The following is a 15,049-nucleotide window of genomic DNA, read 5'->3' as shown; positions in this document are numbered from 1 at the left end:
ACAACGAAACACACACACAAGAAAGGTGAGCTTCCTGCAATCTCAAGGAATGGATAATCAAGCAGCCATCATCCTTTCTTCTCCATTGATAGCAGGAAGTGACGTAATGGAGCGATGCTGTTGGAGAATCTGCATAAATGTCTGCTACAAGTACTATGTACAAAAAAAATTCAGACCCCCTTTGTGTTCATGTTTTGCCAAAACAAAAGAACCACAGTCAGTGAGACGCTAACTTACTTTATGTCCTATAAACCAGGGCTCCACACTAACTTTTATTTTTGGTGGCCCAAAGGTAAACATCCGTCCTTTTTTGGTGGCCCGATCAGGCCACCAAAGTCTTCATTTCTGAAATTTTGGTGGCCCGATGTGCGTTTTTGATGGCCCCGGGCCACCGGGCCACCGTTAGTGTCGAGCCCTGGATAAATTATGGTTACTATAAGTTGAACGTTGAAACTGCCTTTTGCCTCCAGGCTTTTATAATAGCATACAAAGCTTTTATTGTTTGCCTGTATAAAAAAAAGGCGGGAATACATGTACACCCTTCTCGCAATCATCCTGATCTGATAACAGAGTGATACATTTTTTTTTTTTTTGTTATCTTTCCCCGACCAAGACCGATGCCATTAAAAAAACAAGATCAATGCCATTAAAATAATGACCAAACAAACAAATAAACAGATCCATGCATATAACGAACAGAATATGCGTTTGTTTCATGTTTGTATAGGTTATCTCTTGATAATTGTTTTTATACCGTTTCCTAATAAGTACCTCTGGCGAAAACCCGACTTTTTTTTCTTTTTCTCAAGGAGGGAAGTTAACTTCAACGTAAAGATAGCTTACAGCTACATGCAAATGGGGCAATCATACATTCGCATTGTCAATTGTAAATTTGTCGGATGACGCTTATAAACGTTTGATGATTTTTGTCTCCTAAGGCATTTTGGTTATGATTACAGACGTATCTATTTACAAGACATAAGTGATGGTTTAAAGAATTGATCTTCAATTTAGCAAGGATTAGTCTTATAAAGTCATGAATTCCCTTTACCCATACATCATGGTTAATGGAACTGCGACATCGTTGAGGTAACCAAACCTTTCAATTTTCATAGTTCAAACCTAAATCGTAACATAATCAAAACACAAGCAAAATATCTCAAAATGCTCAGAGGATGGCATGAATCAAAACTTTTTACGGAGATTGGATGTGGCAATCTTTATTGACCTATATTTAATACAAGTTTTCCACAGGTATAATTTCCGCCTATGATAGCATTCTGATGATTTCGATTGCGTTTTGAACTCGTACCGAGCTATACTATCGAAACAGCTTTGACCTTTATACATGTAGTTCAATATGAACGAGTGTTTCGGACTCATAACCAACGTTCGTAATCGTAACCACACAGTAACAAATCAAACGAATATTGAGTAACGACTATCTTTATACATAGGCTGCCTAACTGATCACATGGTTTGACTACTACTTCAAGCAGGCTGAAAATAAAAGAAGAATGAATACACTTTTAATAATGATACGATGCTTTACAGCGTATTCACAGTATAATGTTTGCTTGCGTTTCTGTGTGCAATACGGACGGAAAATAAAATGCAGATGGATGCTATTAAATGCTAACACCCAACGCATCCAAATGTTTTTGAAATACATTTCATTGTTTTACTATACTGTTTGAAACGTCGAATTTACGAGTCCTTTAAAGGGTTACTACTCATATTATCAGGCAAAAATAAAAGTATTAGGATTTCGATTTGCTCGCAAGACTAACGATGCTATGGCGATCGTTCGCAGCAGTGACAATCCGCTTCAATAGATCTATTCAATTATTCTGTTTTCATTGAAAGAGGAAGGAGAAGTCAACTTTAAACTTCATTAGTTTTCTCGCCTTTTAAACATGTTTTCATGTATCATGCGTGGTATCGCTATTCCTTCTCAAGGTAGTGCGTGAGATGGAGCGTGAACGCCGTCGCTAAGCAGGACTGCTTTAGCGTTTCGTCCGAGAAAAGAAACAGGTTGTAAGCCTCTCTGATATACAATTCAATGGTACGCGGCAGTTTCTTTTTGAATGGACTCCTATATTGTACTAGCTACTTTCAGGAGATTAAGATGACCACGCGCTTAACGTTTCACATAATAAAAGAACCTTCTTCATCCCCATCCCGACAAATAGAAAGCGTCGCCTAAGCAACCACATCCTGTGTACCACCGATGCTTTTCGTCCCGTCTCTTTCGCGTATACTACTGGGAATGTCTAGACCATAAAGTCTTTATAGATCCGAGCATGAATCATAAGAGGGCTTGCTCCAGTTGATTTGAGCGACATCATTAGTCGTCTTTAAGATGACAATAGCCTTTCAAACACAAAGTTCAAAATTGATGCGCCCCTCTAGCCTGAAATAACTATCATTCTCATATTCTATATAGACACTGAGGTGTCCACCGCGTACAAAAAAGAGGGAAATTTGGCTCTTGCATAAAAATGGGCCAATGGTGCAATTCTAAGCATACTAATTCTTAGTTGTAAACTTACTAGACATTTGATAGAATGCATGGTACTGAAAAAAAGCACTTTGAATATGTTTAATGTAACAAACCGTTGTCAAGAATAACTCTATTTGATATCTAAAGTCAAGAATAACTCTATTCAATATCTAAAATGGCGCATGTCCATTTTGATACATAATATATATACTGAAAGTTAACGTAAAAGACGAAAATCGCAAAATTATAATTAAAGATTACAGGTAACAGTGTATCGTATAAGACTCGATAACTTATTATGATAACATCCATAAATCGGCTTTCATTGCACACTATTCCGCTGCTATCAAAAAGAAACCAATCTAAACATGTAAAAAAGTACAGCCTCAGTATTGCAGTTATTTCAAATCAATGTGCTACATGCTGATGAACTGTCCGCATTTTTTTTTTCGAGGGGCAGAGAAGCATATTCAAGGTGTTAAGCATGAAATAGTATAATTGGTTGAGATGAGGATTCAGCTATTAGCCTTTTTACAGATACAACATACTTTGAAAAGAAAGAAATATTAAAGAGCATACAATTCTGACAGGAAATCAAATTTCATTTGGTGAAGATCGGTTCTGAAATGGTAGAGATGTCCAGAAACAAAGTGAAACATAGCGATTCTTGTAAAAGGCGGGCACCTATATCTCAGCCATTTCAAATCGCACTTCTCTTTGGGTTTTGGATTCACGATGAGCCCTTCCTGCCATACTAAAAAAAAAATAATCATTGTCTGATTATGTCAATTACTATCGCAGTATTTCAAAGTGAAATGAATATCCCTACTAACTAGTTACTACCTGTAAAAGTGGAAATTTTCGCGGTGTTGAAATTTTCGCGAATTTCGCGCAACCAGAAACTAGCGTGAAAATAAAAGCACGTGAATATTTTTTGCTTGCTGTATGTTCCTGTGCGTGATGTCTTTATTCCGCGGAATTAAAAACACGCGAATCTCTTCTTACCCAGCCAAACGCGAAAAATTAGTCGCGCGAAAATATCCACTTTTACAGTACATGACACAAACATAATGATGTCTTGAAATTTGTTGTGAAGATGATAGATGAATGTTACAAAGAGATAGGAGGTAGAACATATCCTAACCGCATTCATGCAAGACTAATGATATTGTAGCAATAGTACCCTCCCCCCCCCCCAAAAAAAAAAACCAACCCCGCAATAATCATAATAATAACAATAACGATAACAACGATGATAATTGCAAAAAAGTCTTCTCTATTTAGAGTAGCCTCTTCAATGCTATCAGTGCTCTAGCTATCAGAGGGCCCGCCTGACATTATTATCGTATATAGAGTTGCTATAGGACGGAATAGGACGTAATCGCTGCGGGGAGGGAATTGAACTCGGGTCCTTCGACTGGGAGTCGTGAAGCTTAAATATCCACCGTGCCACGATGCCCTCGCCCCCCCCCCCCCCCCAAAAAAAAAGAGGAAAACCAAAAAACACCCAAACAAAAAAAAAAAAGAAAAAAAACGTTATTTGGCATAAAACAGTCATGATTATGCTTGATTTTTATGGTTCATCCCTGCAATACTGAAGATTTGCGATTCTTAATATCATTAAAGTATCCGTGGCATAAATAATAATTATGCTTATTGTCGCTGGCATTCAATGCATATAGTGTAGGCAAGAACTTCCACTTGCATGCTAATCTCTTGGTTCTCGGGAAATTTGCAAAATTATCATGCACGCAATTATTCCTCGTTTTACAGTAAAACCTTGTGTTCGCATGTTGCAACTTAAGCGGTAAAACAATACAAAACCAAAGGCAAGGTTAAACTTCGTCTTCTTTACACATCATTCTTAGGATGATCACTGACATGACAATTTTGTGTGTCCACCGCTTCAGAAAGATTAACTGTCTTATAATTTGATCGACATTGTGGGATTAACATCTGCAGGAAGAGAACCTGAAGCACTATATTCCAAAATTCGGTTCAAATATATTAGGCGCCAAATCTTCAAATTTCATTCTATGTTGACGAGTTCATATACACGGACGAAAGGAGAATGGTTAGCAATGTATACAAATTTCCGTCAAACTTCCACTTGCCCATTTAAAATATTATGCAACATGTAGGTTAATTGTCAGATCATCAAGTGATCAGCAACAGTGTGAATACCTCTGTGCCAGCGTGTAGTCATCACAACAAGCAAGAATAGCTTTTTCGTATAATGTACAAGCACGTCAACAGTACGCGGCAGTTTCTTTTTGAATGGACTCCCGCTATCTACTTTCAGGAGATTAAGTTTGCTACGCTGAACGTTTCACGTTATAAAAGAACCTTCTTCATCCCCATCCGGACAATAGAAAGCGTCGCCTACATCATCATCCCCATCCCGACAATAGAAAGCGTCGCCTAAGCAACCACATCCTGTGTACCACCGATGCTGATGTTGTTCTTTTAGTTTTGTGAAGCTCTCTGCCGGGTGTGCCGGGTGTGCCGGGTGGGCAATTTACTCCAAAAAATATATTCAATTTAAATATACACTTAAATTCAATTATAAAAACCTACACTGTACTTCTAATTATTCACAAAATCTAATAATGATAATAATAATAATAATAATAATATATATATATATATATATATATATTTACAAACGAGATATTTACAGAGAAAGAAAGGGGACACGTTTTAAGAAAAGATATCGCCTGCCTATACTCCTGCACCGACACGCAGGGTTACGCCGTTCCCGTCGGCAAGCAGGTAGAGGACCCGCCCGCCGACGCCGGTGAAGTCTCGGCCTTTCCCGGGGGCAGGCGCCTCTAGTGTTAGCCTATATGATAGGCGGGATATCATGGAAGAGGAGGGATGATAGAAGAATAGAGGAAAGGGTGAGGACAGAACAGAGAAAACAGACATCGATGCTTTTCGTCCCGTCTCTTTGTTGGGTATGTCGGAGCACTAGACCATAAAGTCTTTGTAGATCCGAGCATGCATCGTAAGAGGGCTTGCTCCAGTCGATTTGAGCGACATTATAAGTCGTCTTTAAGATGACAATAGCCTTTCCAACACAAAGTTCAAAATTGATGCGCCTCTCTAGCCTGAAATAACTATTCTATATAGACACTGAGGTGTCCAACAAGTTCAAGAAAAGGAAAATTTGGCTCTTGCATAGAAATGGGCACATGGTGCAATTCAAAGCATAAGATACTCATTCATAATTGTAAACTTACCCCAACGTTTGAAAGAATGCATGTAACTGAAAGAAAATATCTTTAATATGTAATGAAACAAACCATTGGAAATAGGAGAAATCTCTCCACCTGAAGCTTAACAATATATTGTTATATCAATAACAGTCAAGTTTCTTTACAACTCGTCGTAGCTACCATCAACCTTCTTGGCGACCATTTCTTCGCACTCAGCCGTGAAAGGACAGCTGAAACAAGTTCTGCAGTCGAATTCCCGTTTGAAAGCTGGACAGAATCTATCCTCCAGCTCTTAAGTATTACAGGACGACATAGATTTTAGCAATTATATTACAACCATCACGAAGGCCGACGACCAGTTGAAATAAATGCCGCAACAGAATAAAAAGGCAAACCCGGTGTTAAAATACAAAGATTTGATTCAATGGTGTGTCAAAGAACACAAATATCAATGTATTCTACAGCAACAAAAATGACAGAAGTTAACGGAGTTTGACAAAGAACGACGACCAGCTGAAATAAGTATTAGAATGTTAGTCTAGTTCCCGTTTGGAAGTCGGACAAAATCTCACCACCTGATGCCAAACAATGTTATATCACTAACAGTCAAGTTTCCTTACAACTCGTAGCTACCATCTTTTAATATCATCACAAGCCCCTTTTTACACTTTCACGGATTGCTTCACGGATGACCACGGATCGTTATCCGTGGTGTTCCGGCATGCAAAATATCGATTTTCCTTTCAATGCCGGTGTGAATACAGTCCCAACTGGTTGTCTACACGGACAAGTACGGAAGCTACAAGGACAAGTACGGTGCCTACACGGACAGACAAGGAATGAACGCGGACCACAGCGGAAACGATACGGAGCTAACACGGATATCAAGGAAGAGCACGGATGCAACTGGGTCCCTTCGCGGTGTTTACGCGGATATCCCCAAAAAGTTGACACATTACATTTGCTTTTTCTTTTGATACTTTATCATTCTTGGGCGACATGCTTCCAGAGCTAAGTAATATGTAACAAGCACACCAGAAAATCTACAGCAGATTACATACGCATCTGCTTGTCGACATCATAAAGGCATATCTCTTTGTTGCAAAATCTCATTTTGCGGGAACATAACAACATAAACAAAGCAAAACAAACTAAGACAAATCAACCCCCCCCCAAAAAAAAAAAAAAAAAAAAACAGCAAGAAGATGTGTGTGGGTCACTTGAAGATTCTCATGCGATATAAACCTACTAGAGGAGTCGATTGGCTGTACTGATGGGTGAAGATGTGAGCAAATTTCATTGACTTTCTGAGCTTGTATTGGCAAAATATACACGAATTTCTCATCCCGGATGGAGCCAATGCTAATACGGACGTTCCGATGTCTTCACGGAGGCAACACGGAGTAGCCGGTGCCTACAAGGAAGGAATACGGATGCAACACAGAGTAGACGGTGCCGACAAGGAAGAGTTTGTATTGATTTCCATCCGTGATGTCCGGGATGAAAAATTACGCAAGCTCATTTTTTTTTTTTTCGGCGGACATGCCGGATGATCAAGGATAATGTCGGATGACTTCACGAAGTCAACACGGTCATGCCGAAAATAGTACGGATGATCCCTGACCGACGATCCGTGGTCATCCGTGATGCAATCCGTGAAAGTGTAAAAGGGGCTTATAGCGACCAATTCTTCGCACTCGGCCGTGAAAAAAAGAGTTCCGTGTGTGTGTGTGTATGTGTGTGTGTGTGTGTGTGTGTGTGTGTGTGTGTGGTTTATTTTGTATGTGTGTGTGTGTGTTCCCGAAGACATCATCTCCCGAAACATAATTGCAAGTGAAAACATTTGCATAATTTTCCTTTGGTGCTAGTTTCTGGTTGCGGAAAGTGGGCGAAAAAAAAAAAACAAATCCGCCTTTACAGTAAAGTTAAAAGGCGAACGCAGATGACATTCTATGGTATGTTGACAACATGAAAGCATTTTTTTCTTTGCTTTGTTTCTTTTTCTAAGAATAACAAACAATAAGAACAGTTAACAGGGATCGACAAAAGCGGGATGGACAGCTGAAACAAGTTCTTCAGTCGAATTCCCGTTCGAAAACTGGACGGAATCTCTCCTCCCGCTCTAAAATTTTACAGGACGACATAAATTTTAACAATTATATTGCAACCATGACGAAGGCCGACGACCAGTTGAAGTAAATGCCGCAACAAAGTAAAAAAGGTAAACCTGGTATTGAAATACACAGATTTGATTCAATGATGTGTCAAAGAACACAGAAATCAATGTATTCTATGCAGCTACAAAAATGACAGAAGTCAACGGAGTTTAACAAAGAAAGACAACCAGCTGAAATAAGTATAAGAATGTTAGTCTAGTTCCCGTTTGGAAGTCGGACAAAATCTCTCCACCTGAAGCTTAACAATTAATTCGATAACAGTCAAGTTTCCTTACAAGTCGTCGTAGCTACCATCAACCATCTTAGTGACCAATTCTTCGCACTTGGCCGTGAAAGAGAGTTTCGTATTTTACCGAAACCAAGACATCATCTCCTGAAACATAATGGCAAGTGAAAACATTCGCATAATTTTCTTTTTGCGCTGGTTTCTGGTTGCGCAAAGTGGGTGAAAAAAAAAATCCGCCTTTACAGTAAGGTTAAAAGGCGAATGCAGCTGACATTTTTGGTATGTTGACAACATGAAATCAATATCCCTTTTTTAGCATAACAAACAGTGAGAACAGTCAGCAGGGATTGACAGCTGAAACAAGTTCTGCAGTCGAATTCCCGTTTGAACGCTGGACAGAATCTCTCCGCCCGCTCTAAAATTTTACAAGACGACATAAATGTTAACAATGATTACAACCACGCGAAGGCCGACGACCAGTTGAAGTAAATGCCGCAACAGGATAAATAGGTAAACACGTTGTTAAAATACAAATATTTGATTCAATGTTGTGTCAAATAACAAAAAAAAAAAAAAAATCAATGTATTCTACAGCAAAAAATATGACAGAAGTTGTCGGAGTTTGACAACGAACGGCGACCATCAAATAAGTTTTGCAACGATGGTCAAGTTTTCGTTTGTAAACCGGACAAAATCTCTCCGCCGTGTTTCCTACGCGTAAAGACAAGATAATACAAATTCAATGTCTATCGACTGCGGTCAAGTCTCCTTTCACATCGCCGTAACTACCATTTGCACAAAAGACGGAAAGTCAGCCTGTTATTCACAATTATCTATAGCAGCGAGAATACTTTTTTTTTTCTCGTGAAAACACAAAACTTCCCATTCATTATCGTACTCGGCATTGCGAATCATATCACCCAGCGGATTAGCTGTAGCCACGCGTTTTGGACGTTGCTCGACGATGGAACAGAGACGGAATTTCGGTGGTACAGTAATGGTAATTCGTCGGGGACGATATGCGACGTTTTAGATCACACGGATAACAGGCTTTATGCTGTGACAAGTAAAGCTGAACAAAACATAAACTTGAACACGAACGGCATTGAAACGAAGCCATATAGTCAGAACGTCTCCCGACGGTTGAACAATGATTCGTCGGGAACGATATGCGACGTTTTTAACAAAAGAAACGCAAGGCACAATAGAAGCCGAACTTTGAAAATAGCTAGTAAGTCGGGACGAAGAGCGACGATTAGTGAAAGGGAATCCTTTCTCTATCGTCGCTTATCGTCGGGACGAATAAACAAAGGTATGAATAGAAAGTACGTGTATTCATATGCACGGTTGCTTATTCATATGCACGTGACGACTGTTCATATGCAAATCATCAAACATGCACAATGCGACATCGTCGCGACGAAGATATCTCTCTATCAGGTTTTTCTGTGGTGCCTAAAGATACTTAGAGACAACCTGACCGAGAATGACAGTGGAGGACTCTGTTTGCGAAAATGTGATAGGTGTTTGTAATCACATCCGCTGGCAAAGATTCCATCAAAAAGCAAGGTGGTGGAGCAGTAATTTGCGTTCGTAAGTCACAACTCATTATTTGGATCTAGACGGAAGCATTATACCGTAACGCGAAGGTTACTCATGTGTCTATGACTCTATATGCGGACGCCGAGTCATACAGTTACTATGATACGACTTCCTATCATCTGTCAAAAGTTTATTCTCTCCAGGCTTTACATTAATTGTTTCATGCTGCTGTCATTGACCATTAGTCATAGAGAATGTTAACTTTGCTGCAAGAATTCCATGTCGCGTAGCATTACTCAATAATGTAGCTCAATATACCAGACGTTGTGATTTTTGTTTGTTTGTTCGTTTGTTTGTTCGTTTGTTTGTTTGATTTTTTTGTTGTTGTTGTAAGTGATGAATCCTTATCATCTACGCTAGAGACTGATTATTATCATTGCGATGTGTTCCACCGCGAAGATCGTAACAAAATAACTTATTTCTAACAATGACCCCGATTACAGTACAGGGCCGGGCCGAGCCGCGGCCGAACCCGGCCTCAATTGCGGTACTCAGCCCCGCAATTTTGTCCGTTTACAGTACCGGGCCCGGCCCGGGCTTTTAATTCTAACCTTTCAATATTTTGTCGTATAGTGGCGCTCTACTTGTAAAAAAAAAACAAACAAAAAAACAAAATAAAACAAAACAAAAAACGGGAGAGCGCCGGTCGCAATTTGGTACCCCATTTAGCCCAGTTTGCGTTTACAGTGAGTAAAGGCTGAGCCGCGTTCGAAACTATCTCCAGAACTTGGTCAAATGCGCGGCGTATTTTGGTACTGCATTGTACCTTTTGCTCGTTTACAGTGAAATGAAGGCTGGGCTCGACCGCGGCCGGGCCCGGCCTTTTCACTGACTGTAAACGGAGTCCTAGTAACGTGTATAATACGCTACCAATGCTCAGAAAATTGCTCAGAGGGAGAGAGGGAGAGAGAGAGAGAGAGAGAGAGAGAGAAAGAGACAATCAAAAACTAAAGATGGACAATGGGTCGGTAGTGTTTAAAAATTTTGTGACTTTTTTTTTTCTCTCTCTCTTTCTGTTACAGATCCGCGAATTTGACATAGGTAATTCGGCTGCCTTGTCAAAGGGAATATTCGTCTCAGATTCAGCTGCAGCAAACCTGGCTGAATTTCTGTGTTGTCTGCCCCATCTTACACGTGCCAATCTCAATACGCGTAACCTGCCAAGGACATTCTTCTGGACAATTGCCTCTCAGGCTTCACACTGTAGAGTAAGAATCAGTAATTGTCATATTATATCCACACTTTCTTGTTCAAAATGGGGGGGGGGGGGCATCAATTACCTTCAGCATGATATTTCAATTTATTTCACCATGCAGTTATGGCTATCTGGTGGCATTGATTGACGACATCCGCCAATTTCATAGATGAAAATAATATACACTCGACCAAAAAAGTAAGTTCCCCCTAACATTTTTGGATATATCTAAAAAATTGTTTCACCGATTTCCATAATTCAAACCGGAGTGGATAGGGAATCTTATTACTCATAACATGAATGACATATCACTGCCACCAGATGTCATTATTGGTGTGGAAAAAAAAAATGCATTTTATGTCAAAATGCATGGAAAAAGTTGCACTTAAGGTTGTATGTGACCCTGCACCACAAAACAAACAAAACGTCGCTATACATGGATTTTTTAGTTAAGGGCAGATTCTGAAAGAGCAGACTCTAAGCTTTAAAATGATGTATAACACAATTCATATAGACTCCCCTACTCTCTAAAAAAAATCGAGTGAAAATATTCACTCTTAAAGGAGTGAATGCAAAAAAGAGTGAATTCAGAGTGAAATTGGAGTGAATTTTGGAAAACTGCTAAAAACACACTTTCCCATTCATGTTAAGATATAAAACTGAAGAATAATGTAGAAGAAGGATAGCTCTTTTAGAAAATATGAAAAACTCAAGATTGACTTGGTTGAACCATTTCGCTTTTTTGAGTCCACACTTAAAATCAAGGGGTGCGACTTTTTGTTTGTTCTGTGGTGCACAGTCACATTATGAAGTATATTTTGTACATTACCTATGCAAGTTAGCAAATGACCTTTTTAGATTGTTACGTAATTCTCGGGAATTTCTTCAGGGACGATGTGATTCCTTATTAAACAGATGTTATGTCAGAGTTGTTATTCAATGGCTCCAAAGTTGTACTTGACAAGGTCAGTCTTCCTTCTTTATTGAAAAGGCGTATTGTTTAAAAAGTATGCATAACATCTCTTAAATAGGGAGAAGCACATTGTCCCTGAAGAAATTCCCGAGAATTACATAATATATCCCAAATGCTGGGGGGGGGGGGCACTTATATTTTTCGTTGAGTGTATAGTCGCATACTTCCCCAATTCCAATGTAAGATGTTGTAAAGTTTGAAATAAGAAGGAAACGTTTCAAGCATTGCCATTTGAATCATGTGTAATCTCAATCCGTACTGACGCTCGCCAATCAATGAAAGTTTTGTAAAAGAAAATGTATCAAAATGAACACTTCTTTGCAACGAAGGTGGATGTTCAAATTCATGAAATTCTTCCGTCGAGGTGCTTTTCATGCAACTGATTGACAATTTGATCTACATCGACGTAGATAAGCACTGAATTGATCAGTGTTTTAGTAGTCAGTAGTTAGCCATGATTAAAAAAAAGAAACATGAGCGTATAATTCGAGCAGGATTCGAACCTACAAATTTTGAATAATTACGCAGTACCCGCTGAATGCTATAAGGATTGGAACCACCGCTTGCTGTCGGGCGAAAGCTTGGTGGTCTAGTGGAGATGACGCCTGTCCGGAGAGGTCGTCGGTTCGAGTCCTGCTCGACTAAATACGCCCATACTTTTTTTTTTTTTATCATGGCTACTACTAAATCACTGATCAATACAGTGTTTATTTTATTACTTATTTAGGGCGATTTGTCAACCAATTGCATTGAATGTGGATGTGCCATTCTATATTGGTATAAACATGTGATTCAAATGTTCAGTATGCTACCTATGAAACGATTTCCTTTGGAGAATATCAACATTTATCTATCTATAATTAAAGAGCTTACTATCAAAAGGCGCTAAATCCATTGAAAAATGATGATTTTAGCTCCTTTTGGAAGTAAGCTCTCCCTCTCCATCTCCCTCTCTCTCTCCCTCCCTCTCTCTCTCTCCCTCCCTCTCTCTCTCTCTCTCTCTCTCTCTCTCTCTCTTTATTTATATATATATATATATATATGAGCCTTTTGTTTATTCTTTCCATCATGCTACAGGTGGAATGCATCACCATCAGTGACAAGCCGTTAAACGAGTTGCTGGGTGGCTATCAAGGAGGCACTGAGGTATACATATTGTGTTTTTATCTCATCAATTATTATACCTTATCAATTATGAACTAGCATTGCCTAGCTTGACAAACAAAACAAAAATCAAAGCAAATGCTATGTTAAAAAAGGGCACACATTAATTGAACCCATTTCATCTACCAACCTCTGTACATGAGACAGTTTCGTGAATTTTATTTTTGATAGCCATATTTTTTCTCAGTAAAGAATCTGTGTTGTGCCATGCTGTGATGACGACATCATGTTTGGCACTACAGAATACGTCTTGAAGATCCCGTCCAATAAATTGATCTCTATTGCATTGCTGTTGATCATTAATGCAGTTCGCCCATTTTTATTCACAACTTAATTTTTGACATTATTTGTCTGCCAAATTCACGTATCAAGACTGGGCCGTGGCTTTCTATGCACCTTTGAGATTTTTATGTCAGGGCACACCTTTAGTTTCAACTTCGAAAATGTTTCAAACCTAAGTCACAATGGGTACGAACATGACATTAGGAAATACGGGTGACTTCAAAAGTGAATTATTGCAAATCGCTACCAGACACGTGCTGAAGCGACAGTCGGCCAAAGAATAATAGTTTGTACTTTTAATTGCATACTCGTATCACGTTTCCGACTCGATTTAGACAGTATATTCTCAGTATCGTATTTTCCATTTGTTCAGGATAATTTCAGGAATTTCATTTGGATTTGCAGTCTTAACCCAGTACAATTGATTCTTTCTAACATAAGTATATCAATATCGCAATGGTGATCAGTGAAGGGAACAAAGAGAAAGTTAAGGTGAGAAAAAGAAAAGAAAAAGGTAAAATACAGCAACGTTGCGTTTCATGCTTTTACATTATATATCAATATATCCTTCTCATTGATATCAAGGCCTACATTTTTTAACGACGTAATGTCAGTAACTTCAGAAGTCAAAAACAAAAGCAAAACATAATTACATAATACACTGCAGTTAAAGAAATGTGTTCCATTCCAAAAAATAATGAGTTCTAGGAGGTAAAATGCTTAGCATGAATTGGAAGAAATGTATCAAACAATATACTTAGTAGAAGGGAGACGAAACATTTCAATTTGTTGTGTATCATGATGGTATAGAAACAGTCATCTCCAGCAAAGCCTAGTTTCGGAAATGACGTGGGTAACCCAAAAGAGATGTATTGACGTCAACTCGCATGTTGTTGCTGAAAACATTCGCTTTTCGAGATCTTCTCCACATGCGCTGCTGCCTACGCAAAATATAAATGGAATTAGCCTTCTTATTTTGGTGCTTTCAAATTTGCGCAAAAGTAGGTTGCTAACTTCAGTTTCAGATATCATACGCAGTGTATACCCTGTAAAAGGTAAGTTATTTTGAGTGACGACATGCAACACCGCATATTTGCGTATTAATGACAGCAGTGCGGAGTTTCGTAAGCGAACAAATTTGGCTGAACTTTAAAGATAATATCACATGATTAACACTAGCAATGCTGACAATAAGAGTTCACGTAAACGAGGTATTTACATATTGTACCTGTTTGGATCAGACGAAAATTTACAAGTCATCCATAACTATCTGACAAAACTTGGTCATTCTATTCAATCTCCTCTCACTCTCCAATAGACACCCAGTGACGGAAACGACTCAGAAGGCGACAGCAGCTGCGAAACTGACCAGGGGTTTTGGCAGTAAAACGTGCACTCTCCGGATAAATCTGAAACAAAAAGTTAATGAAGCATGTTCCTATTCACGGAGTTGGTTTCTTTCAGAGGACCAGAAAAACGATGGACATAATCATGCAAGAGTAAGAAGCAAACAAACCCACAGAGTGAATTCAATGCTGGAGAGGGAAACTAACTAATGTTAAACGTCATTGAAAAGTTCTTAGACATTGATAGACAAGCCACCGAAGGGGGTGGGTGGGTTGGGGGGGGGGGGGGGGGGGGGGGGGGGGGGGGGGAGGAGGTGAAGAAAGGAAATAAGGGAAGGGAGAGAATGAGAACATGAGAATGCA

General features: G+C 39.1%; 1 protein-coding gene across 1 annotated transcript in view; it reads left to right on the top strand.

The window, feature by feature from the left end:
• Positions 1 to 14,727, top strand: part of LOC139744614 (uncharacterized) — a 34,916-nt gene extending 20,189 nt beyond the window's left edge. The window contains exons 10-11 of the mRNA XM_071655044.1: positions 12,972 to 13,040; positions 14,659 to 14,727. Of these exons, the coding sequence (XP_071511145.1) occupies positions 12,972 to 13,040; positions 14,659 to 14,727 (138 nt within the window). The remainder of the gene's footprint in view (positions 1 to 12,971; positions 13,041 to 14,658) is intronic.
• The last annotated feature ends 322 nt before the right edge of the window (positions 14,728 to 15,049 follow it).

This window comes from Diadema antillarum, unplaced genomic scaffold, assembly GCF_040938485.1.
Source record: "Diadema antillarum isolate AM-2024a unplaced genomic scaffold, OU_Dant_1.0 seq00001196_RagTag, whole genome shotgun sequence".
NCBI classification, from domain to species: Eukaryota; Metazoa; Echinodermata; class Echinoidea; order Diadematoida; family Diadematidae; genus Diadema; species Diadema antillarum.
The sequence above is the reverse complement of the archived record's forward strand: the minus strand, read 5'-3'. Positions and strand labels throughout refer to the sequence as shown.